Below are 27,779 nucleotides of genomic sequence, written 5' to 3'. Positions count from 1 at the left end.
TGAAGCAAGCGCCAAGAGCATGGTACAGCAGGATAGATTCTTATCTATTGGATAATGAATTTGACAAATGTGAAGGAGAACCCACCGTCTACATCAAAGAAAAGGATGGTAAGATTTTGATTGTGGTCTTATATGTTGATGATGTTATTTTCACAGGTAATGATGATCAGCTCATTAAGAATTTTAAATCAGTCATGAAGGATGAATTTGAAATGACTGATATGGGTTACTTGAGATACTTCTTAGGCATAGAAGTAGAGCAAAATGAAAAAGGAATTTTCATATCTCAAGCAAAATATGTAAATCAGATTTTGGGCAGATTTAAGATGGAAGAATGCAAGGCAGCAATCACTCCCACAGTGATGGGATTAAAGCTCAGCAGAGAGGACAGCAGCAAGGATTTTGATCCTAGCCTATACAAAAGTATTGTAGGCAGCCTTATGTATTTAACAGCAACTAGGCCTGATTTAATGTATGCTGTTAGTTTAATTTCCAGGTTCATGGAGAGGCCAAAGGAGGCACATTGGCAGGCAGCAAAGAGAATTTTGAGGTATGTCAAAGGTACCAAAATGTTTGGCATATTATATAGTGTCTCAAAAGGTTCAGATTTAATTGGTTACACTGATAGCGATTGGGCTGGAAGTGTAGATGATCGGAAGAGCACTTCCGGTTATGTTTTTCATATGGGTTCAGGAGCCATTTCATGGGCTTCTAAGAAGCAGTCCATTGTAGCATTGTCTACAGCAGAGGCTGAATATGTGGCAGCTACAGCAGCAGCATGTCAAGCAGTGTGGATGAGAAGAATGTTGAGAAGCTTAGGCCAAGAGCAGGCAAAAGCGACAGTGATATTTTGTGACAATAGCTCAGCTATTGCATTGTCAAAGAATTCAGTGTTTCACAAGAGAACGAAGCACATTGATACAAGGTTTCACTACATCAGAGAATTGGTGAACAATGGAGAAATTGTCCTAGAACACTGCAGGACTCAAGAACAGGTTGCGGACATCTTGACAAAGCCGCTGGATCAGAAAAGCTTTGAATTTTTGAGGAAGTGTTTGGGTATGACCGAATGCCCAGCAGTTGAAATTAAAGGGGAGTGTTGAAAATGTAATTTCAACGCGCACGAAACCACCGAACAGAACCATAAACCGGCCAGGATCATATCGCACCGCCATCCATGAAAAGTGGTTTCTATATTGATGAGCTCCGATGCGATTTGGAGGCGACGCATGTCACCCGCATGACATCAGCAAACGAAAGCCATCGGAAGTTAAAGCTCGGTGGAAATCTGCCTTCCGATATCCTCTCCACCGTCCGATCTCCCTGCGTGTTCTCCGCCGTCGATCTCCGGAAGGTGCACGGGCCCCCGACAAGTCAGATTTTGCGTGAAGTTTTTGTTGACCGCTGAGAAGGGAATTAAATGCTTTTAATGTGTTTACGTAGTTTATGGTGGCGGCCATTAATGAAATAATGGGCATACGTCCCATGTGTTTAAATATAGTCATGGGCATATATTATTATATTTTTTTTATATATATTTTTTATAATGTAGTAAATAGACTACGTGCGGTAGTTCAGTTTTTTTTGGGATGTATGTTTTATATAAAACATTGTGTCAAGCCCGTGAGTGGGTGTGGTTTATGTAAGTTTTTTTTTGTTGTGAGTGGAGTGGCTACGCACGAGAGTGAGTGCAATTTTTGGAGGCACAGCAGTGCTGTAATGTTTTATCTGCAAATGAAAAACACAGGAATGTTTTGAAAAACTGTTTATGTAATCTCCACAGCAGTGGAAAATCTGTGAGAGCAGCAGAGTTTTGTTTTTTTATTCCCTCTTTGCACAGAGGAAGAAATATGTAACAGAAAAATTGTTTTAATGGAAATGTTCTTTGTGACTGTGTAATGGTGTCTTCTGAGTCATTTTGATTTTTAAGAGGTTCCCTGTCAAAAGATCTTGGACAGAGTAAACAGAGCATTGTCTCTGTGGTGAATTTTTATTCTGGTTTTGGTATTTCTCCATTTAAAGAAAAATACCCAACATTAGTGTTGTTGGCAATGCTCCAATCTCCACCAATTTCTTACAACCCTTTATCCTGAGAATTTGAAGGTTGGGACATATACCTCGAGAAAAGGATACCTCCGTTATTTCTGTGCAACACAACTCCAACTCCTTGAACTCAACCATGACTGTATCAGTGGGAGAATCAAATTTACTCTCCATTTTTTCCATTCTCGGCGTAGTGAACAATGATTCTGTTTCTCCTTTAACCCTTTTGAATGGTAGTTGCCGGAGAGGACTTCTGGTGACCTTTAATAATTCAAGGCTCTTCATGTTCATGAGATCTGGTGGTAAGTATTGTATTCCACATTCAGATATTTTCAACCTTGTCAACTGACTCAACATGCATACTGAATCTGGCAAACATTTCAATTGCGGGCATCCATGGAGCCACAATTCCTTCAATGCACTTAGGTTTCCGAACAAAGATGGCAGCGCTCCCACCAAAGGGCTTCCTAACATCAGAAGTTCCAAATTGCTCAGGCACACAACGGTACTAGGTAAATCTTTGATGTTTGTACGGAACAAATTTAACTTTTTCAAAGACTGTTGACTTCCAACCTGGGAAGGCAATAACTCCATTTGGAGGCAACCTGATAGATCTAAACATTCAAGAGTGGTGATATCTCCAAGTGTGGAAAGAGTCAAATTCAAACAATCACTCAAATGTAGATGTCTAAGTTGCAATAGATTTCCCTGAAAGCTTGGAAGCGTTTCCAGACTTTTACACCTAGAAAGATTGATGTATTGAAGATTTTTTAAATTTCCAAAGGAACTTGGAAGCATCTTCAAACTTCTGCACAATGTCAGATTCATGGTTTGGAGATTTCTCAGATTTTGAAACGAATCTGGAAGCATCTTCAAACTTCCGCACAGTGTGAGATTGATATGTTGGAGAGTTGTTAGATTCCCAAAAGAATTTGGAATCATCTCCAAATTGCTGCACTTAGAAAAATTGGCGTGTTGGAGATTTACCAGATTCCCAAAGGAATTTGGGAGCATTTTCAAACTTCCACAGTCTGTCAGATTGAGGTGTTGAAGATTTGTTAGATTACCAAAAGAATCTGGAAGCATTTCCAAACTGCTGCACTTGGACAGATGGACGTATTCGAGCTTTTTTAGATCCCCAAATAAAATTGGAAGAAGCTGCAATTTTGGGCACCCTATGAGGGTTAGATATCTCAAGGATCTCAGGTAACAAAATTCTTCTGGTAGCATTGCTAGATCTGCGTATGTCAACAATCGCTGACAATTCAGTACAATCTTTTCTAGGTACTTCAGCGACCTTAATGACTTTGGAAACTCGGAAAGTGGAGCTTCAATATTTAATTCCCGCAACTGGAGAGGTGCCTGCAATGTTAAGTACGTTTCGATTATATAAGAAATTCAAAAGATAAGAGGATTCTCGCTCTGCAAATTGCTGCATCTATATCTACGTACCTCAGATCGAGATTGCCACAATCTTTTCAATTCCCAACCGAACACTTCTAAAACTCTTAAATCGCACAATGGAATCCAAGAAGGCAGTGATGAGTAGATCGACGCATTCCAACGGAGCCATATGAGTTTTGGTGACCGCACCGAAGTCAAGATGCTTTCAAAGTTGCCTTCAGCTTCAAGAAGTTGCAATTTCCTGATTCCGCAGACCTCTTGACTGGAACTTGTATTCAAGGGAAATTCTAATTCTGAATGGAACACGTCCTCTTCATCCTCCCCAATAAAGGTGTACCAAGGAGCCATCACAAATCCGCGCACTTCTGTTATCACCTGTTTGTGCTTTGAGAACAATAAAATATTATTAACATAATGTGTGGTGGACTATTTTGAATAAAAAATACCGAAAGTTGTTTAGACATTCTACGGTTAGGATGGCTCAAACACTTACAGAGGATGATTGTTGCAACAACTCATGAAGATGATGAAGATTCTTTATGGGCCGCCAAAGACGACGCGGTAATAATTCTGGACAATCCGCAATAGCTCTTCCCAAATCTATGAGGTGATCATGCATTCTTATTCTATTTTCATCATCTAACTCGACAAGACACTTGTTGAGCAGATTTTGAAACCCTACCAAACCCTTCCATCCTGAACCCCTCCATATTCTTACCCATGTATCCTTGTCTTTTCCTATCGAAAAACAGGCGATATCTAAAAATATTTGTCGCTCCTCATGATTGAGCGAGTCGTAACTAATTTTCAGGCTCCTTTCTATCTCTGTAGGTAATGTTTGGTGAAGTCCATTCAGTTGCTCTTCCCAGTAAAGTTTGTCCTGTCCACAAACAAGCGCCCCAAATACTTTCAATGATAGAGGCAAACCATGGCATGCCTCTAAAAACCCATATACAAGATTTTCAAATCCTGGTAGTGGATATGGCTGGAAAAAGGCATGCAAGCAAAACAGCTCTTGGGAGTGTGCTATATTGAGGCCTGGTAACTGATAAATTGATGACTCTACAATTCCTGCACTTCTAAGAATATGCTTGTCCCTAGACGTAACCAAAATCAAGCTCTTGGGGTGAAGGACATGCTTAATTGGCAAGAAAGGATCCAGTTGATCCACATGACTTACATCATCTAATATTATGAGTGCCTCACAAGCTGAGAGATTCTTTTTAAGTATCTCCACACCTTCTTCCCACCTCTCAATTTTGATATCTCCATCCTTCAAGTCCTTAATGAGTTTGCTTTGTAAATTATTTAGAGACATTCTATTTGCATTTTCCCTCACATCAAATAGAAAGCAGGATCTATCATAATCTGACCTCTTACGATTGAAAAGTTCTTTGGCCAGCGTCGTCTTTCCAATTCCACCGATGCCCACAATCCCCACAACCTTGACCTCCACATGGTCGTCCTGATGCAGTCGCAGTGTCCCTTCAAAGTCTTGTAACTTTTCCGCCAAACCAGTTGGATATTTTGCCACATCCAATGGCTTTGCAACATTTTTCAACACGGCTTGCACGACCTTCTCCAACAGCTCCTCTTCGTGCTCCTCCAAGAGTCTCTCTTCGCTCTCGTCCCTGAATATTAATTAAGACAGTAAAGTAAGTAATGACAAAAGCATACTTGAGATGTGATGTATGCTTCAATGCAACAGATTTAGAACTAATATGGATCGAGACAGTGGATATCCTTACCCATTACCCTCCTGCAGTTCAAAGCCGCTTATATTCGCGACATGATGAAGGGCGTTTCGCCAAGTCTGAATAGTCTGCAAGTCGTACCGCTGCTTCTCTTCGTGGATACGTAGGGCTTTAGCGTACGGTCCATCTTTATCTTTGCCCGTCCACCTGACCTCCGAGGGCTTCACTTTATAGAAGACAGGAAGAATAATAGCTTTGGACTCCACCATGAGGACCAGTTCATCCAGGCACCACCTGGATTCGGCATAGGTCGCAGATAAAATGGCTATATGGACAGAGGCTACTCGAACAGCAGCTTCTATCTGAGATGTAATATTGTGTCCAGGCTGCAGTTCGGGCTTGTCGAGGAAGACTTGCAATCCGTGGGAAATGAGGCGACGGTACAGACTGGTGGCGAAGGTGCTTTTCACATCAGGCCCGCGATGGTTAATAAAAACGTGGTAATGGTGATAAGAAGTGGATGCAGAAAAAGGGGGCGTGAAGGAAGAAGCAGCGGCAGCGTTTTGACACTGGGTGGTTAGTTGATCTGCCATGGGAATTGGATTTGGAATTTGGTGGAGTCAGGCTGACATAAACAAGAATGAACTAAGAATCAGAATGACACAAATACGCACAAGCAGCCAGAAGGTTTATTCGGTAAAATTACTCGCAGGCAGCCAGCACTAACCAAAAAAATCCCCACAATAGAGAGTGCGCCTTGCTCGGTGATTTCCTCCATACTTATTTTTTGGACTTGTATGTGACATGTATTGAAGTCACTGCTTACCTACCCATAAAGATGGATAAATGGTGGACCTTGGAGTGACACCATGTTATGACGAAGAAGCTGCATCCCGTATCTATAGTCCAAGACTTCATCGATAATACACAAAGCCGATCCACCGTTCTAACTTAATCTTGGTAAAGGAAGTGAGTTGATAGGTAGAGCATACTTTGAAAAAATCCCACAAATTAGTTTCGAAAATAATGGAAATTTCGTGATAATCTGCTAGAAAATTTAGAAATTCCAACTTTAAATTTTTTTTAATAAGATCCCGGCTAGAAAACTGTTGTGTAAACGAGTTTGTGATGTGATGTAGGTAGAACCAAAAATTACTGCAATGAACTGGATGGCTAAATTAAATCGAGAGTAAGCGGGCTCTTCACGGTTTCCACCAGATCTTGGAATCCAGGATGAGTAGATTATTCATTATTTTCACCTTTTTAAAATCTCCCCCCAACAGAGTTTGCATTTGCTTGACGATTTCCATGCATTTGCTTAACAATTCCCATGCATTTAATTACTTTAACCCAACTCTTCACCGTTCCAACCTAATCAAGAAAATGCGTCCACTAAAGTTTGCATTTGCTTAATGCAGATGAAAAGGTAGTGATTCACTATTTTGGTAGTTACTGTTTGTTTCTCTTTTTGACTTTGAAGGTGACATTTACTAACTTCAATGGATACACACTTATAAATAATTTTTTTTTATTAAAGCAGTATTTTATGGATTTTTTTATTTTAAGTTTAATAAATACTAAATTAAAAATAATCTAATATCTTATATATTTGGGTATTTACGAATTAAAAATAGATCATATTTTTAGATAGGTATGATTTTAATCTTGCGTTGGTAATCTAGGTGTGGAATTTTGGTTCAAATGTTTTTTTTTTTTATGGCTGTGCCATGTGGGCAGAGGTGGGGAGGGTCTTTTTTTTTTTAAATTTGCTAGTAACAAAAGGGTTTGAACCAAATGGCTTTGAAATAAATAAGAATGTCAATTTTGGCCCAACATTTCAAGTAATTAAAAAGGAAAAAGGAGGATGAAAAAAAAATAGCCCTTAAATCCCTCTATCAATAGGGGAAGAGGCAACAAATATTGGATCATGTTTTGTACAGACATCCAAAAGCCTCAATCTTGGAAATCATCTCAGAGAAAGTTGGGGAAAAGATATAATACATGAAAGACTCCACATTAATCTGCAAATTTATAGATGTTTGGATTCATAAGTAATGATGTAATATTCATTTTTTTTATGGATGCTATGTGGTATTTTCTCATTGTGTTTGTCTATGGTATTAGAAAAATAATAAAATACATGCTTCTAGAAGATTGGAGAGAGAGTCCATCAAGTCTTTAAAAGGGGAGAGGAGCAAGGTATTTGGGTCATCCTGGATTTGTTTCTCATATTGATGCTTTGTTGAGAACTTGGTGTGGCCAATTCCATCTTGATTTCGGGAGGAAAACCCTGTGGTGAAATCTCCTTGGTGGATCCATTTGGGGTTCATAATGGTGCTTGAGGAAAACTCTGTGGTGAAATCTCCTTGGTGGATCCATCTAGGGTTCATAAGGGTGCTTTAGTGTTTTAGTCTACCAATTTAATGAGCAACCATGCATGCCTTGCCAAGGGCTTCATTCTTAACTATATTGACATGTAATGACATGTATTGTTTTCCTACTATTAATAGAATAAAGTGGTTGTCATTTCAACTTATTTTATGTTCAGTGTTTTTGGTAAAATTGGTAATATTGAATTCATTTATGGATTTGAAGATGCATTTTAAACAACAAAGAATCATTATTTTACCAAATATTTTATTACAAGAAAATTCATAACTTAGAAGAGTGAGATTGGGAGTATTTAATATCACCAATATAGGGTATTTATGTTGCTAGAGGTGCCCAAAACAAAAGCATTAATTGTGGCCAATCTATAGTCAATAATAGTTAAAAATTGGAAGGGAAACAACCTCGGTTCCAGGTTCCCTTTCAGAAATTCTAAGGTCTCATATATTACAAACATGCATTAAGTCTTAAGTTTTCTAACCTCATGGATACTTCAACTGAAACCTGAAGCACGGTATGGATATTTTCATTTCATTGAAACAGCTTGCCATGCTCTCTTAAAATAAGTGATTTCAAGTAGCAGTATAGCGGAATCATACAACATGTTAAACATTAAAACACTGATTTCAAGCAGTAGAACAGCCTAATCATATAACATGTCAAACATCAAAACACTAATTTAGAATATATTTTACATGGTTGATATTAAAAAAAATCATAACAAGTAATTAATTGGTAATTTTATTTTAAATTATTGTTATGATTAATTATAACAACCCTCTTCTCTCAATCTTCTGATCATAAGCCAAAAGGCCGTCCAAAAGCTCTTTGCATGACTAATGCGGGTATATTTATAACAAAATGGGTGAATATTCATCTCTGATTCACTTCTTTCGTGACTGTTCGACATCAGGCCCGCGATGGTTAATGCGCCTTGCTTGGTGATTTCCTGAACACTTACATTTTTGGGACTTGTATGCGACATCACTGCTTACCTACTCATAAAGATTGATAAATGGTGGACCTTGGAGTGACACCATGTTATGACGAAGAAGTCGCATCACGTATATATCCAAGTCTTTATGGATAATGGACAAAGTCGATGCACCGTTCTAACTTGGATCGGAAGTGAGTGGGTTGTCAGCGGTCGGAACGTGTCCAATTAAGATGGGAGCCGTGAAAGTTGTTTAATAATTTTTCAGTTTTTAATTAAAAAAAAAGTATAAATATCTCGATCAATTACAACCAAAAGTCACGTCAATCACATGGATGGCTAAATTGGAATCAAGAGGAAGCCGATTTTTAACAGTTTCAACTAAATCTTGGAATCCGAAATGAATGGATTATTTTGGAGTCGTTTTTAATCTGATTTTTTAGAAGTTTGGATTTATGGTATATTTTTTTATTTAATTTTTCTAAAATCATACCGGAATTTATTGAAATCACAAGATTGATGGTTAAAATCTTGTACAATATAAGTGCCTTAGGGGTTTTTAATATTGCTGAATCCATATATACAATCAAAAAATTATTTTAAATTGAAGTTGAAGTTGCAAGGTGGAAGGGTTAGAACACTTCTGGGTGTTCTGCATATTCCTGCATTGGCCAGAAATCTGATTTCTGTAAGCAAGTTCGATGATGCAGGTGTAAAAATAGTGTTCGAGAAGGATACCTGCAAGATGGTTCGGGGAGCACTGGTATTGATGCGGGGAGTTCGGATTGGAACTCTATACAAGCTGCAAGGTAGCACTGTTGTTGATGGGTGCAACAGTTCTGTGGTTCCTAAAAGTGGAGCTGAAAATTTAGTGGTCTCTGGAGAGAAGACCATGTTGTGGCATCAAAGGCTTGGACATATTGGAGAGAAGGGCCTTTGAATATTTCACGGTAAAGGTATGAGTAATAGCTCTCTGGATTTTGATTTCTGTGAAAATTGTGTATACGCGAAGCAGAATCGTGTGAGTTTCCCCTCTGGTGGTAAGAGGGCGAAACAGATATTAGAGCTTGTGCACAGTGATGTGTTTGGACTTGTGAAGGTTCCATCACTGGGTAAGTCTGTATACTATGTATCATTTATAGATGACTTCTCAAGGAATACATGGATATATTTCCTTAAGAAGAAATTTGAAGTCTTTGACAAGGTTAAAGAATTTAAGGCTCTAGTGGAAAACCAAACAGAGAAGAAGATAAAGGTGCTGAGGACAGATAACGGTGGAGAGTTTTGCAGTAAGGAATTTGAAGAATTCTGTAAGAAGTGTGGTATAGCACGGCAGAAGACTACTCCATATACACCTTAGCAAAATGGAGTTGCAAAAAGATTAAACAAGACATTGATGGAAAGGCAAAGAAGCATGCTAAGTGGTACCGTGTTAGGACAGGAATTCTGGGTAGAGGCGGTGGAGACAGCATGTTACCTGGTCAATAGATCACCTTCATCAGTGTTGGAGGATAAGACTCCACAAGAGGTATGGACTGGTAAGAAACCCTCTCTTTTACATCTGAGGGTATTTAGATGTGATGCATATGTACATGTTCCAAAGGAGTATCGAATCAAGTTGGATAGTAAATCTGAAAAGTGCATCTTTATTAGGTATAAGGATGGTTTAAAGGGTTATAAGCTTTGGAACCCAACAACAAGGAAGGTTGTGTACAGTCGAGATGTGGTGTTCAGAAAGGTGAAAGATGTTATTAAACATGAATTCCAACCAAAGGAACCTGAGAAGATAGAGTTTGAGCTAAAGGAGGAAGAATCAGACTCTACAACAAAGGAGGAATCAGAAGATGAAGAGCCACAAACTGCAGGTTTAAGAAGATCAGTTCGAGAAAGAAGGCAGCCAGAAAGGTATAGTCCATCTGCTTTCTGTTCAAATTTTGCTTTATCTATTACTAATGATGATCCCAGAACTGTGAAGGAAGAAGTAGATTCAGAGGATGGAAAACTCTGGGAAGAGGCCATGGTTGATGAAATGGCATCTTTGCACAAAAATGAGGCTTGGGATTTGGTGGAGTTTCTGGCTGGAAGGAAACCCATTGGAAGCAAATGGGTGTTCAAGAAGAAGACAAATGCAGAAGGGAAGGTGGAGAAATACAAAGTTCTGTTGGTAGCAAAAGGTTATTCCTAGGTGTCGGGAATTGATTTTGGTGATATTTTTTCTCTTATTGCCAAGGTAACTTCTATTAGATTACTTTTATCTATTGCTACTACTTTTGATTTTGAGGTAGAACAGATGGATGTGAAGACAACATTTCTTCATGGGGATCTGGAAGAGGAGATTTACATGAAGCAACCTAAAGGCTTTGCGGTGAAGGGTAAGAAAGAACTGGTATGCAAGTTAAAGAAGTCTTTGTATGGGTTAAAACAGTCACCAAGGATGTGGTATCAGAAATTTGATACATTTATACGGGGACTTGGCTTCACCAGAAGCAAAGCAGATCATTGTGTGTATTTTCAATTAATTGGTGATCGTGTTATTTATCTGGTCTTGTATGTGGATGATATGTTTCTAGTTGGAAATGACAAAGAAATTATCCAGGATTTGAAGACCCAATTGTCCTCCAAATTCGACATGAAATATCTTGGTGCTGCAAACTATATTTTGGGCATGGAAATTAAAAGAGATCAGGCAAAAAGGAAACTCTGGTTAAACTAGAGGAAGTATGTCGAGACAATACTGCAGAGGTTTAATATGCAGGATAGTAAACCGGTGAAGGTTCCTATTCCTGTAGGTGTAAAGTTATCTGCTGAACAGTGTCCCAAGACACAAGAAGAGGAAGAGGATATGTCCCATGTTCCATATGTAAGTGCAGTCGGTAGCTTGATGTATGCAATGGTCTGTACTAGACCAGACATTGCACATGCAGTGGGATTATTGAATAGGTTTATGTCAAAACTAGGGAAGGAGCATTGGACAACAGTGAAGCAGGTTTTCAGGTATTTGCGTGGCACTAGTGATTATGGTTTGTGCTACCAAGGAAGACCAGGATTGGACAGAGTTTTGGATATTCATGGCTTTGTTGATGCAGACTGGGCTGGAAATTTGGATCAAAGAAGATCTACAAGTGGGTATGTGTTTAACCTATTTGGAGGTGCAGTCAGTTGGATGAGTAAGAAACAATCTGTAGTGGCACTATCAACTACAGAGGTAGAATACATGGCAGCCACTCATGCAAGCAAGTAAGCAGTTTGGTTGCAGAGATTGTGTTCAAGTATGGGGTTAGTACAGGGAGCTATAAGGATAGACTGTGCAGCCAAAGTGCAATTTTCTTGGCAAAGAACCCTGCTTATCATTCAAAGACAAAGCACATTGATGTTCAGTATCACTTTGCGAGGGATATGATAGAAGACAAAAAGGTGTTGCTGGTAAAGGTGGACACTTTGAAGAATACTGCAGATGCATTGACAAAATCTATGAGCTTTGAGAAGTTCTCTTGGTGTAGAGAAACAATGGGTGTTTCAGGGTTGGAAAAATTACTAAACTCTCCTGTGGCCCCCTGTGGAAAGAAAACAACAAGTGGGAGAATGTTAGGTTGTGTTATATTCTTTCCATGACTAACCTACGTAGTGAACCGGGGGGTTAGAGGGGGGGTGAGCCCCCCCTTTGTTGCGTCGATTGCGCAGCAGGGGGGTCACAGGGGGTTTGAGGGGGACGGGTGCCCCAAGCAAATTTTTGTTTGGACCCTATATTAAGCTGGGCGAACCTACCTATGCTTTTCCGGTCTATGGTTTTGGACGCGATGGTTTTCGGTCCATGGTATTGGATGTTTCAACATGTATAAATATGTATTGTAACATTGAAAGGAATATAATGAAAAATCAAGCTAGTAGTCCCAGTTTTTGGATCCAGGGGAAAACCTCTGTGTATTTTTGTTTTATGTGTTATGCTCTCGCTTTGTTTATTTTCTGTGTTTTAGAATTCGTATGCAGGTAATTTCTGTACAGGGTTAAAACCTACAAAAACAACCATGTAAATATCTCTCCGCAAGCACTCAAGAATTTCAAGAAGCTCAAGTGAATAATGCAAGTGAAATAGAGGGTTTGGGGGCGTGTTGTTTAAATAACTTTTAGGGGGGGCTAGTGTTACCTTGGAGGTGGATATAAATAAATTTTCAGGGTGCTTAGGGTTACCTTATAGGTGGGCCATCCCAAACAACTATTAAATTATTTTTTAAAATAATTATTGGGGGTTTGAGTGCATTCTAGACAGTGTGGTACCAATACAACCAGATTGGCGAAAATGGTTGATTTGGTTTCATCTCAATTTGGTCACAATGGAATGAAACTGGAAATCGTCAATTTGGTACCGAACTAGCCATTTTCAGTTTCATTCCACATATTGGATTGGTTTGGGGCTGAAAAATGATTGGACTGGCTAGTTCAACCAGTTCTGGTCTAACTCTAATAACATTGGTTCAATATACCCATTTCCATGGACCAAGTTTCTACCTTTTAGGGGGGGGACCAAGTCCCAAGTCTTGTTTTTCAACAATGGAAAAATACCCGTCTTCCTTAGTTGTGTCCCACTCTACAATACCATGGGCCTCATCAAAATCTTTTAGATATGAATTGGTCATACATACTTGAGGAGTTCTTTGAAGACAAGACCTACTTCTTCTTTGACCCAAATTAGGAAGTAGTAGAAGAAATTCATTACATTTTTCTTTAAGAGAACAATCATCAGCTAAAGAAGTCATAAATCAAAAGAAGGAAAATCATATGAAACTCCAAGATGTTGAGGTGAATTCTCATCAAATCGAACTCTTACTGAGGATTAACTAGTGTGTCTGGATTATGTAATCTATACCCTTCAACATATTTTGGGTAGTTGACAAATACACAAGGATACACTCAAAAACTTTGAGATGGCCATTTGTAATATCCTCTTCAAATTAATTACCCAAGAAAGTACATAGTAGCTTATTTAAACCCATAGGCTACATTCATTTAAAAAGGGGAAAATATTATTTAATTTTACTTAGGTAACATTAGATAATAAAAATTAAATTGGGGCAAAAGAAAGGAAACTTTCAAGTCACTCAAATTTGAATTTAAGAGGGAAAAGCCCCAAAGAGAATCTATAAAAGGGAGGAAGGAGAGTCATTATGATAATCATGGATTATTATTCTCTTTTTATTTTGGGTTGAGGCTATTGAAGGATTTTAAGACCCCTTTTCTGATTGGTTTTGATGATGAAAGATTCCACCTTATCCAATCCTTCTATCTTTCTGGCTACATGACCAAATTCTGATTGGAGGATCATCATTTTTAGGCAAAGTGAAGGCTAGAATCTCAGTTTTTTGAGGCAACAAGGGTTGGACTAATTATTTTGAGGCAAAAAAATCATATTTTGAGGTATGCGAAGGGATGGGAAAGTACTTTCTGAGGCAGGGATGAGATGGGGCTTCTCACTCTGTGGCAGTAAAGGGTTGGGACTCATTTTCTTGAGACAACAAGGACTAAAGGCTGCCTTTTTGAGGTAGCAAGGACTAGAGACTTCCTTTCTGAGGCAGTGAGGAGCTGAAGGTTCCTTTTTGTGGTAGCAAAGGGTTGGGAAACATTTTTTTGAGGAAAAGAGGGCTAGATACTTCGTTTTCTGAGGCATCAAGGAGTTGAAGATTACTTGTCTAAAGCAACAACCTAAATTCTTGAGGTAGCGAAGGTAGCAACCTATTTCCTGAGGCAACAAAATGGTGAAGGGTAGCAGACTAGGCTAGCTGAGGTAGCCTAGGGTTGAATCTATCTAGCAGAGGCAACGAAAGGCCAATATATCTCTCCCTGTGGCAGCAAAAGGCTTAGGGATAACATCATGAGGTAGTTGAGCATTAAAAGACTTTTTTCTGAGGTTAGGAATGATCAAAAGTACCACGTTTAGGAGGAGGATGCAAGGGTTGTTAAGAGTGTTGATATGATTTTGTGGCAACGAGGAACAACTGTTGTGTATAGCTTAGAAATCATGTTTTATTTGATATATTTGTTGAGATATTGTTGGCTATTGTAAATCTATTAATTGCATGTTAAATCAGTCTTATTTTATCATGGTTTCTTGTGGAATCTATGGTTGCTTGGGTTATGTACTATGCTACTTGTGTATTCAATAAATATTATCACTATTTCATAGATTGATGAATATTGCAATAATGTTATGAAATACAAATCTTTCATGGTTTAATGGAAACCCTAGCTCATAATGGCACCATAAGTGTAAACTCCCCAAGAGGGATATTACAGTGGTACCAAAGATGTGCATCCTGCCAACTTGTGACCATATGATTTATGGATGCTCCTGAAGGATAGGGAAAATGTTATAGTTAGGAAAAAGAAGGGGACCAACAATTCATTCATGGCTGGAAAGGAAGAGTAGCCATCAGAGGTTAACCCCTTTGACATCTTAGAGGAGCTAGCAAGATGGAAACAAGAGATGGATCAACAAATGGCAAAAAGGTTGTAGTAGATGGCACAATGGCTGCAACAGATGGTCCAATTTCTTATCGAGATGTTGGAAAATTTGAGTAATGCAGGTAATAATTTTGCTAATGATCTAATGGAGGTAGCAAGAGTCTTCTAACATCTCTACATAAATTAACACAAGGGAAACTAGTAGGATGAACCCTAAACCTCTACCACCCCAATTTCTAGATGGTTATGGAGCAGTGAACTAAGGACCTACATGTTGATTTTTGAGTAGCTTTGGACGTACTGCAAGCCCTAGGGTTCGGGGATTAGAGGGAAAAGCACCACAAGAGTCACTTGTGGGCTTGGAACCCAAGCTTGGGGTTTTGCACCCATCGTGATTTGGGGAAATTCCATGGAGAACTTTGGGCATGTGATGGCATGAGATGATAGAGGATGGAATGGAGAATCCAACGCTTCGAGAATCATCAAATTCTTAGTTGTCCTTAGTAAGATATGAATTTTTGAAGTTATGTTTAGGGTTAACACAACAAGTGTCAATTAGGTCGGCCTAAGGTTATTTTAGGCATGAGACAATTGGACAACCCCTAGGATGATGTTTTGTAGCCCTTGTTTATGTGTGTATATACAAGGTGAAGTGGAGGACTAATGAGCATCCAAAAGTGCAACATACACTTGAACATAAACTCGTTGGAGAGGAGGAATATCTCTGAACTATCCATAACAAAGAAGGTACGAACAACATGGGAGTTTTAGGGTTGTTGGAGTCTTTTGGTGACTACGTGGAGGGTTGTTCTATGCTACAGCCAGGCCAAGTTTGAAGAAGGGTGCACACAGGTCTGTGTGGGAAGCTTCAAGATAAGGGAAACATTGTTTTGGTTTGTTGTAGGTAATAGCAAGTCCCTGTGGTAGGCCGCAAGCCTTGCCAACCTAAAACAGGGATAGCGTGGAGGGTTCTTGGGTTGAAAAGTTCCTAGAACAACAACACATATGGAGGATACCCTTCCTTGATGAGGTCACGGTATTTGACGGTTGTTTTGGGTGAGTGTTTGAGGGTTGTTGTAGCACGTGGGTACCCTAACCAATGAAAGTGAGGAATAATAACAAACGCGGACTTGGACAATAGTTTTGACGTGTGTTGGATCTGTGATTTTGGGTCAGATCTGGATTGGTTTTCCAGCAGCTTGTGGGAGCCAATTTGGAGGCTTGATTGGGTGATCAAAAGCCTTCATCAGTGCATATCTTGCAGTGTAGTATTGGGAATCATTGGATTGGTGGAGGGCAACGTGTTGATAGCCCAAAGTAGCCCTAGACAAGCTATCTTGAAGTGACGAAGAGGAGTTGAAGGTTGGGTGAATATTGGTGCTGAAAGTGCAACACTTTGATGGACTATAATGACTTCTAGCCTGGAAAATTGGAGCTCAGGAAGTGGCCAACCTAGATAGCAGATTGATGAGCCCATGTACATGTAGAAAAAGTGACTCGCATCATAGTTAGGTGGCAGACTTCCTGGAGTCTCGATGTGTTTTCATTTGTAGTACTAAGGGGCAGCCAGTGAGCAGTACATAAGCGAAGGACCGACATGATGAGATAGGACATAGAAGTTGCAGCAAAGTTTGTCATTATATCTTGTATACCATATACTATTGTATTATTCAGATTTGGTCTAATATAATGAAGATTGGGTTGTACATTATTGTGCAACATTTGTTAAAAAATGTGTATACTTGTGTATATGTGATTTACAGTTTTGTATTTTCTGTTGTGCAAAGTAGTTCTGGTTGTGATTCTTGGTTTGGTAGCATCAGTGATTTTAAGATTCTAACCTAGACCCAAGATCGTGGAAATTCAACATGGTATCAAAGCGTGTTTGAGATACTTTGGAAGTAAGTGAATCAAATTTGTGCACAAAAAAGTACAACTTAAGAGGGAGTTGGTCAAATTGTAGGTGACAATGTCGAAGTTTCAAGTTGGCATCCGGTATGAGGACAGGTTGGAGGGGTTGTCCAACTATAGTCCATGGAAGGAAAGGATCAAGTTGATCTTGCAGGTCAATAGGAACTGGGAGTTCACCAAGAAATCCATGAAGAAGCCAACTAACCTGAAGGAGCTGGAAGTGTACGAGGATTTAGATACGAGGGAGAGATTGATCATCCTAGATGGTGTGAAGGATGCCCTAATACCTCATTTGTCTAGGAATAACACCGCACATGAGATGTCGATGGCTCTTCAGAATTTGTTTCAAAAAAAGAATGAGAATCAGGCATTGGTACTGGAGGATAAGCTGAAGTCCACCAAGATGATAAAGGGTGAAGGCATGACTTCGTATGTAACAAGATTGCATTAGGTCAAAGATGAGCTTGCTATCATCGGTGTGACTATTTTAGATGGAGATATGGTGAAGATTTCCTTGAAAGGATTCACCGAGGAATGGAATCCATTCATCAAAGGAATCATTTCCAGAGAGAAGTTTCGAGACTGGAATAGATTGTGGGATGACTTCATTTAGGAAGAGTTGTGAGATGAGGATTTTCATCCAAAGAATAATACTTTTGATGATGACGTGGCACTTGCAGTGTGAATGAAGGGTAAGTAGAAGAAGGACTTGAGTAAGGTTAAGTGTTTCAATTGTGGCAAGTTGGGTCATTTTTCATTGAGATGTTCGATGAAGAAGAAGGGAGATGATGAGAAGAGAAAAGGAAAACAGGTCATCGGTGTTGCCACTTCAGCTGAGATAGATGATCTCACCAGAAGATTGGAGGAGGAGGACTTTGCTATGATCTCTCATTTCTCGCAGGGTATTATCAATGAGGATGGATGGTACGTGGACAATGGTGTGACGAAACATATGACAAGGTCACAGGAGGTTTTTGGGACTCTAGAAAAATGGTACTTGACTTTGCACATGGTGTTGGGCAACAAGAGTCAGAAGGAGATCTGAGGATCAGGAGTTGTGAGATTCAAGATGGAGATAGGACAAGTGATGTGGGTCCAGGATGTATTTTTTGTATCAAGACTGAGATATAGTGTGATTTATGTCTTGATGATCGAGAAGAAGGGGTTTGAGGTCTTGTTCTAGGATGGGAAGGCAAGACTCAAGCCTAGAGGCTCTAGCTCCACTGGTATTGTACTTGGAGTTAGAGAGCATGCTCTCTATAGGGTGATGGGTAAGCTTATGGATCATAGGAAGCGGGTCGAATAGGTGCAAGTTCCAGAGAAGCAAGTGCAGGTGCAGGCTTTAGAGGAGCAGGTACAGGTTCCCGAGAAGAAGGTTCATCTTCCTGAGAAGAAGGTTCTCCTTCCCGAGAAGAAGGTCCAGGTTCTAGAGACTCAGAGGGAGTCAATTTTGAAAGGGAGCTTGCAATTTCAGAGGGAGACTTTGCAGTCCAAGAAGAGCGTGTGGTCAGTGGGGAGCAAGGGTGCTCCTATAGCTGTCAACAAGGAATCATGGAGAGAGTGGAAGATGTTACATGAAAATAAGAAGAAGCAGGGTACTTCCAGCAGTGATAGTGACACTTCTGAGAGAGGCGTAGTTCATAGAACAAAGATTGTTGTGATTGTAAGTGCTAAGTGTTGGGCAAGTGTTACTGGTAGTGATGATGATCATGAACTACTTCCTAGTCTTGGAAGTACCTCCCTCGCTAAGAGGGAGTGTTGATTTTTGAGTAGCTTGGGAGGTACTACAAGCCCTAGGGTTCAAGGATTAGAGGGAAAAGTTCCATAAGAGTCACTTGTAGGCTTGGAACCCAAGGTTGGGGTTTTGCACCCATCATGATTTGGGGAAATTCCATGGAGAACTTTGGACATGTAATGGCATGAGATGGTAGAGGGCAGAATGGAGAATATAATTCTTCAAGAATCGTCGAATTCTGAGTTGTCCTTAGTGAGATATGAATTTTTGAAGTTATTTTTTGGGTTGACACCATAAGTGTCAAGGTCGACCTAAGGTTATTTTAGGCATGAGACAGTTGGACAACACCAAGGATGATGTTTTGGATCCCTTTTTTATGTGTATATATACAAGGTGAAGTGGAGGACTAATGAGCATCCAAAAGTGAAACACACACTTGAACACAAACTCATTGGAGAGAAGGAATATCTCTGAACTAGACACATAAAAGAAGGTATGGACAACGTGGGAGTTTTAGGGTTGTTGGAGCCTCTTGGCAACTACGTGGAGGGTTTTTCTATGCTACAACCAAGCCAAGTTTGAAGAAGGGTGTACGCAGGTCTATGTGGGAAGCTTCAAGATAAGGGAAACATTGTTTTGGTTGGTTGTAGGTGACAACAAGTCCTTGTGATAAGCCACAGGCCTTGCCAACCTAAAACATCGATAGCGTGGAGGGTTCTTGGGCTGAAAAGTGCCCAGAACAACAACACGTATAGAGGAGACCCTTCCTTGATGAGGCCACGATCTTTGAGGGCTGATTTGGGTGATTGTTTGAGGGTTGTTGCAGCACGTGGGTACCCTAACTAGTCATAGTGAAGAACAATAGCAAACACAGACTTGGACAATAGTTTTGATGTGTTGGATCTGTGTTTTTGGTTCATATTTGGGTCGATTTTCTAGCATCCCGTGGGTTCCAATTTGGAGGATTGATTGGATGATCAAAAAAATTCATTGGTGCAGATCTTGCAATGTAGTATTTGGAATCATTGGTCTGGTGGAGGGCAGCATGTTGATAGCCCAAATTAGCCCTAGACAAGCTATCTTGAAGTGACGAAGAGGAGTTGAAGGTTGGGTGAAGATTGGTGCCAAAAGTGCAGCACTTTGATGGACTAGAGTGACTGCTAGCCTGGAAGATTGGAGCTTGGGAAGTAGCCAGCCTAGAGAGAAGATTGATGAGCCCATGTACATGCAACAAAAGTGACTTGCAACAGTGTTAGGTGGCAGCCCTCCTGGAGTCTTGATGTGTTTTCCTTTGAAGGACTAAGGGGAAGCTAGTGAGTAGTACGAAAGCAAAGGATTGGCAGGACAAGATACGACATAGAAGCTGCAACGAAGTTTGTCATTGTATCTTGTATACCATAGGTTGTTATATTATTCAGATTTGGTTTAATATAACGAAGATTGGGTTATACATTATTGTACAATATTTGTTAAAAATTGTGTATACTTGTGCATATGTGATTTACTGCTTTATATTTTATGTTGTGCAAAGTACTTTTGGTTGAGATTCTTGGTTTGGTAGTGTTAGTGATTTTAAGATTCTAACCTAGACCCAAGATCATGAAAATTCAACACTAAAGAACAAAACAAAGATTTTTCAAAATATTTCCAAGAGTATGCATCACTCAGAGAGGATGTTTAAGAAGTTATGAATTTTTATAGAATTCAATAACAATAAGTACAAAAATAGGCATAGGGATCATAATAAGGCCACATAGTAGAACTATGATTTACTGCACAAGGTTGGGAAATTGTCCATCCCCTCCTTCAATGGGTCACCCAAATACTCGATGAGGTCTTGGGTACAAAAGTTAGACACTTACTTCCAGCTTAACCACTACATGGTTGGGTCAAGGCCTTTAAACCCACCACCTTACAAGATGCCATCACTAGGACATAAGACATGGAAGATGCAGTACCTAAAGCTAAATCCGCATCCAAACCACTCATTACTTAGAAGAATAGAGGTAAGAAGCCATTTCAGAAAGAATAGGCTAGGAAGGATAGGTTAGATGACGAGACTCAGAGCCAGCTGAGAAGGAAGAAAGTTTACTTTAGTTGCAAGGAACCATGGGAACCAAGTCACAAATGCTTGGGAAAAGAAAAGGTACACTATTTTGAGGTGATGTCAAACAACGACGATGAAGAAGATACAATGCCAGCACCAGCCAATGAGCCTAGCAGTTCAGAGGGGGAGTAGTCCCATGAGGAATCCAAAGGGGATGAGAGACATTGTATGGGAATTAAGGGTGGTACTATTTCCACTCCTTATAGAGTCCCAGATACTACACCTTCAAGATTAGGGGGGTCATACGGGAACAATGAATTACAACTTTCTTCGATCGTGAGGAAACTCACAACTTCATCGATGTACCCTTGGTGGTAGAGAGAGGTATTCCCATGGAAGAGTTTGAGGGCTTTAACATTGTGGTGGTTGATGGGTACAACATGACATGCACACACAGGATTTCACGCTTCAATGTGACACTAGGAAATTACACATTTACCAATGATTTCTATATAGTAGATTTTTCTAAGCTTTTATATCCCAATTACAAATTAATTAACAATGTAAACTATCAAATATGAATTGTACCAAGTACCCTTTTTTTGAGGTAGCAAAAAATCATCCAATTTTGAAAAGTGTTGATTCAAAATACACCGTTTTTTTAACATATTTTTGACACTTTTAGTTTTCTTATGTATAATGTATGAACATTTTTTTTTTAAATGTTAGTTATTTTCATGTTGATTTTGAAAAGTGTTGATGTAGCATCAACTCCTTTTTTTAGAGGGCTTATTTTTGACATTTTAAATTTTCTTATGTATCAAGTGTGAACATTTTTTGTTAAACGTTAGTGATTTTCATGGTAATTTTCAAAAGCATCAACATTTCTTTAGGGCATATTTTTGACACTTTAAATTTTCTTATGTGTCAACTATGAACATTTTTTTTAAATGTTAGTGATTTTCATGTTGATTTTGAAAAGTGTTGATGCAGCGTCAACCCATTTTTTTAGAGGGCTTTTTTTTACACTTTAAAATTTTTAATGTATTAAGTGTGGATAATTTTTTTTTAATGTTGGTGATTTTCATTGCGGATTTTGAAAAAGATTAACATTTGTTTTTAAAAGGAATATTTTCAACACTTTATATTTTCTTATGTCCTAAGTATGCACAATTTATTTTAAAATGTTGATTATTTAACCATTTTTCAAGTTGTTTTATTTCTCTTCTTGTTTTTCGTCCTAAGATATTTGTTTTTTAAGGGTTTTCAAAAGTTGTGTTTATTGTTTTTCTTTATAATGTTTTTTATAATAAAATTTTATTTTTTTTGCAAAGTTTAAATAAAATAATAACATTAATATTTTGAGGTTAGGATTTTTTATATAGTTATATACCGTTAATTAATACTTCAATGCACAAAAAATAATTGTCACTAAAAAATAACTATTTTAAACACTCGACAAAAAATACCCATTTCACATATAGATATAATTAAAAAAATGTATTTAATGACTTTTTCACTAAAATTGACATGTTAAATAAACATAAATTATCAAAATTTTGAATAAAAAATGTCGGAATAATAACAAATTTTATGAATTTCATATCGAAAGATGATGATATTTGAAAGTTTTTTTTTTCCCAAAAAGATGATTTAGATAAAATTTGAAAAAAATAACAAAAAAAATGTTAAAAAAATAAATAAAGCATAAGTTAAAAAAAACCAAAATCCTTAAAAAAAAAAATTAAAACATAAAAATAAAACAATTCAATTAATTTAAAAAAAAAAAACATTAAAAAGGAATTTTAAAAAATAAAAACATTTAAACATTAAAAAAAAAAAAAACATTAAAATATTTTAAAAGAATAAATAAAATAAAAATAAAAATAAAAAAACATGGGCCCCACTCATGGCCCCTCGGCCCCCTAGATGGGCCAGAAGGCCCACTCGCCCTGGCCAATGGCCCCTAAGGCCCCCTAAATAGGCCAGAAGGCCCACTCGCCCTGGCTTGTGGTCCCTCAGGTCCCCCAGGTGGGCAAGGCCCTCTTGCAGTCTTGCTAGCCCAGGGGGCTCAAGGAGCCCCTAGCCAAGGCAGTCGGGGTTGCATGGAATCGACCGAGCCCGCCAAGGGTCCTAGAAGGGCCTGGATGGGCCATTGGCTATGTATTCTGTTTTAAATGCTTTGTTTATTAATTTTTTTTCTTTTTTATTTTATTTTATTTTTATTATATATATATATATATATATATATATGATTTTTTTTAAATAGCATTGTTAATTTTTGTTATGTTTAATTTATTTTTAAATTTAAATTTTATTTTAATGTTTTAAAAAACTAATGTTTATTATTATTATTTTTATGTAATTATCTAATTTGTTTTTATTTATTTGTTTTTTGGTGTTAATTTTTTAATTTTTTTCTTAAACTATGTTTTTTTTTAAATATTTTCTTCTTTTTCCATTTATTTTTCTATATATTTTATTTTTGGGTTAAATTTTTATTTTTATAAGTTGTTTTTGTTTTTGTTTTTTTTTGTATTTTTGTATTTTTTTTGTATTATATATATATATATATATATATATATATATATATATTTACTTATTATTATTTTTTTATTATATATAAATTTATTTACTTATTATTATTTTTTATTCTTGTTATTATTTTTTTTTGTATTTTTATTTTTTTTAGTTTCAAATTTTTGGAATGTTTTAATTTTTGTTTTTATTGTATTTTTCATTTTTATTTATTTAATATTTTGTTTTATTTTAGTCCACATTGATCCTTGACTAACAACCCGACCTCATTATATGTCAATTTAATAGTTTATTTTAAAGTTTTGTTATAATGGATCATCCCCCGCATTGTGTCAATTTTATGGTTGATTTTGAAGTTTTCATTGTAATGAGTCAAATTTGCCTACATTGCGTGTTAATTTGATAGTTTATTTTTAAATTTTTGTTGCGATGTGTCAAGTTGTCTTAGACTAAGATTTTTAACAAGCTATACTTTTAGGATTAAAAAAAAAATTACTCTTGGTATAATGATTCTTTCATTTAGGGGTTCATTTTTAAAGATTTTTTAGTCAAACAATTTTTTCATAATGTCATGATTGAAATATGTTGAAAACTTACGGGTTTTCTGTAGTCATGACCTTCGATTTTCATTCCATGGTTGAAATTTTGTCAAAATTTTAAGGTTTTTTTTGAGTCATGATATTTTATCTTTAATGTTATGGTTGAAAACAGTTATAAGTATTTTATATTTAACACCATCGCTGAAAATTGTCAGAATTTTAAGGTTTTTAAAAAACGTGATATGTTATCTTTAATGTCATGCCTGAAAATTCTTGGAATTTTAAGGTTTTTTGGAGTTATGATATTTTATCCTTAACTTCATTAATTAAAAATCTTGAAAATTTACCCTGAAAAAAAAAGGATATTATTCCAGCATCAACACTTTTAGTTTTCACGGTTTTTTTTGCACAAAAAAAATTGGGTTTTATTGTCATTTTTAACAAATACTCTAGGTTAATTAACATCAATAAACAACCAAAGCAAATTCACATGAAACCAATAACATCAACAAGATAACACAGGTATACTCAAGAAACTCGGGTATGGAGAAGACCTGCAAACATTGTTCTGTTTTATTTAGCTTCAGGAGAAAGATTATTACAGCAGTGACATGAATCGCTACAATAATTACACAACAAAAATTTTGGCCTCAAAACCCTCACTTGACCCTCTCATACCACACGCGCAACCCAATTGATTTACTTCAGCGTACAAGAGAAAATCCGCCCTCGCGTCCCTTGAGAAAAAACATGCCCTGTTGCTCAAGGATCTCGACCTACTGCTCAAGAAAACTCAACGTCCACTCTCACAAGTAAACTCATCCCCCTTGTTAATCAATTTGCTCTTAGTCTCAATATAACTAGCTCGACTTCACAACTCACTTTCTCTATCCAGATACTTTCTCTCACAAACTCTCTATCTCGTGCTCATTAATTATGTCTTCACCTCAACCCTTAAGGTTAATTTATAATTTTTCTAAGCTAAGATCGACAACCAAAATTATCTCATTAAGTTAATTGAGATAAATTATTTATCTTTGATTAACATTCTTATATTTAGCTTTCTCTACTTTAACTCAAGCACCGTTCGTAAATTTAGCTTGCATTACATGTGTATTTCATGGATGTCACATGTAACTCATCTACATGCATGCAACCTGGTGAGCTCCAGTATTGCAACAATAATGCAGCAATTCCTGGGACTCCCTACTTTACTTTTATCAACCCCGTAGTTTGTAATAAACTTGGAAGCGACGGTGCTATATGCACAAGTACTAGCTCTTATTGCAGGCTATTACTTGATCAACTGGCACAAGTTCGCTAGGAGCTTGAGCCAACTTCTATGAGCTCTTACAAGAAGCTTTTAACTGTGATGGACGAAAGCTAACTCAAGAGAGGCTAGTCTGCTTGAAGAAAGAAGATGAAAGCTGAAAGGAAACGCATACCCTAGCAAACCCTAGTTCTATCGACTAACCCTACTGGTGCAAGAAAAGAGATGAGAGATGCTGAAATGGATGCCATTTACTCTTGGAAAGGTAAAATGCATGTGCCTAAGCTACTTCTGAAGGAAAATATGGAAAAAGCATCTTTTTGTATTTTTGAGTAATTATATGCAGAATTATTATGCATGTGTTTTAACTATTTTTGACTGTACAGAGGTTGATTGGCGAAAGGAAATGGAGTGGGTGTTTGTAGGGGGTTAGGAAGGTGTGGAGAGGACTTAAGGGATCCCTAGCACCCTTATGGATATCTCCATTGCGCTCAGATCTCAAAAAATCACTCGCGTTATCTTCTACAGGAGGTTGCAGGGGATCTACAGGAATAGGCTGAAAGTGGTATTTAGAGGATTGATGGTGGAAAAACGGTGGGGAAGTGGAAATGAAGGGTGGATAAGGATGTTAAGAGGTGTAGGACCTAGTCAATGAAGCTAAGGAGTGATGAAGATGGTTGGATTTGTTCAAGGATGAAGAAAGCAATGTTGCACAAAAATGTAGAAATTAGGGCTAGTTGGGAAAGTGTGGCGAATGAAGGGAAGAAATCTTGAGTGAGGGACTGGAGTAGGTTGTATGATGGAGGAAGGGTAGGTAGGAATGTATTATAGGTGTTCTGCACATTACTTTCCAAAACTGATCCAAACAAAGACTAAAAAATAGAGATCTATCTATTTTGACCTAATCTGCTCTTAAAAACCAGAAATATGATGAACAACAGTTTATAGACAGAAAATCATGCAAGAGAGCTTATGGAAACTGAGCAAAAATAGATCTAAACATGGAAACACAACTGGTATCAACTTCGCCAACTCAAAATCTAACACTAGCAATTGCATTGGAAGGCAAAAACAATGTTTTTGTGGCAGCAAGTGTACCTTGGTCTCAATTCATGATCCCAAGGAGGGAGAAATGAGATCAAGGACTGCTTGGTAGCCTTTTTGTGGATCTTTTCTATTACCAAACTGTCAAATCAACCTGAAACATGAACAACTATCTTAATCATCAAAACCAACCTAAGGAATGAAGCAAGATTTTAACCTAAATAACATAAATTATTCTATGAATGCAAGGAAAACACATAAAAGTACACAAAGGAGGTACTCGCACTTGGGTTGGGCTCAACCCCAAGAGCTACAGCCTCCTAAGAAAGCTCAAAGCTGGTGCAAAGCGAGATTCATCTTCATTAATCCAAAATAATAGTCATGTCACAAAACGGTTTACAACAAGAGCTCGAAAATGAGTTGAAATGCAGAGTTGCACTAAAGTGTGAAAACAAACTGTTCAATAGCTAAACTACTAAGGCTTGAAGCCTTCCTACTTATGCAACACGAGGACTCCCAACAGTCCTCCTTAACTTTAGGAGCTTGGCTGCCCAAACTGTAGTTAATCAGCCACTTCACTAAACCTGCTCGGCTGCCCCTTGAAATCATCTTTAGTGGGTTGTTGAACTTCAAGTTGATGGTGGAGAACTCGAGGAAGGGGTCATTTAGTGTAGGAGACACCCCTCCTATAAATCCTCCGCCTTTTTCCTTCGTATTTGGCTGCCAATTTGCTCATAAATGCCTGACCTTGGTCCAAAAAAGTCCAAAAATCTGCAATAAGCACGTATTAGACTTTGTGGTCAAGTGACTATTCCCATTCATTCAATTAACATAAATATATTCAAAAGCATGCATAAAACTATGAAGAATGGTGGATTAATCGAGAATAATAGGCAAAATGAGCCCATAAAGTTACCCATTTTTGGGGCTTATCATCACCCCCCTGCTGAATGTGTTGCTCATCCTTTGAGCAACTAATCCAGTTCATCATCTTTGATTGCTTTGATTGCCTCTCTGACATCCCATGCTTCCGAGGTGATGTCCTATTCTCGATCATGAAACCCTGCCTTTCTATCTACTTCCTCCCATTTCCCGTGTTCTTCTTCTTCTTTGACCCCTTCCAATAGTCCTAAAAGTAATGGAGGACTGAAATTTAGGCCAATCCAGTTGGCCTTCAGATTTTGCATTAACTGTTTATAAAGTGGCACTCTTGCCAAAGCCTCCCTCATTCTGGTTGGGGAGTGGTATTCTCTTATTTTCAGACTATGGAATAATGTGTTCCATCTCCTTGTGCAAGCATGAATGCAATTATCACAAAACAGTCTTTCCATGTCTTCAAAGTGAGCAGTGGCCTGAGCTTGCCTTTCAACGTAATCTAGGAGAACTTGAGGGTTGTTGGCAAGGTGTTGATGGGCATATACTAAAGCTGAGGGATCTTCTGGTTCTGCCCTGATCACGAGTGGCTCACTTAGCTGTCTATCCATAACCTTTCGAATTTCTACTACCCTCTTTTCCTCATGGCTTAACCAAGAAGCCATAGCCATGAATTTTACATCTCCCAATGCAGCATTGGGTCCCATAGTTTCATGTTTGGAAGTGCCAAGTTGTGTAAATAGAATTCTGCTAACTTGGCCTTATCTTCAGCTGAGCTATTGTCACACAAATACATAAACTGATTGTAATTTTGAAATGGAATGGTGCCCCTTTGGGCCAATGTGTTAATTTGAAATTGCAACCATTGATCTTTAAGATATAATGCATAGGACTTAGCAAGTT

At 38.0% G+C, this 27,779-nt stretch overlaps 1 protein-coding gene across 1 annotated transcript; it reads right to left on the bottom strand.

Annotated features, from left to right (window-relative positions):
• Nucleotides 1–2,016: 2,016 nt before the first annotated feature.
• LOC149217495 (disease resistance protein Roq1-like) lies at nt 2,017–5,734 on the bottom strand. The gene is made up of 4 exons (XM_089390232.1): nt 5,196–5,734; nt 3,941–5,078; nt 3,496–3,822; nt 2,017–3,405 (listed from the first exon to the last, which is right to left on the bottom strand). Exons 1-4 carry the CDS (start codon nt 5,732–5,734, stop codon nt 2,017–2,019), a joined length of 3,393 nt encoding a protein of 1,130 aa, XP_089246358.1.
• Between the last annotated feature and the right edge of the window lie 22,045 nt (nt 5,735–27,779).

Source organism: Pinus tabuliformis, chromosome 1_1, assembly GCF_031772625.1.
Source record: "Pinus tabuliformis cultivar Carrire ecotype Pingquan chromosome 1_1, CPIR1, whole genome shotgun sequence".
Classification (NCBI taxonomy): Eukaryota; Viridiplantae; Streptophyta; class Pinopsida; order Pinales; family Pinaceae; genus Pinus; species Pinus tabuliformis.
The sequence above is the reverse complement of the archived record's forward strand: the minus strand, read 5'-3'. Positions and strand labels throughout refer to the sequence as shown.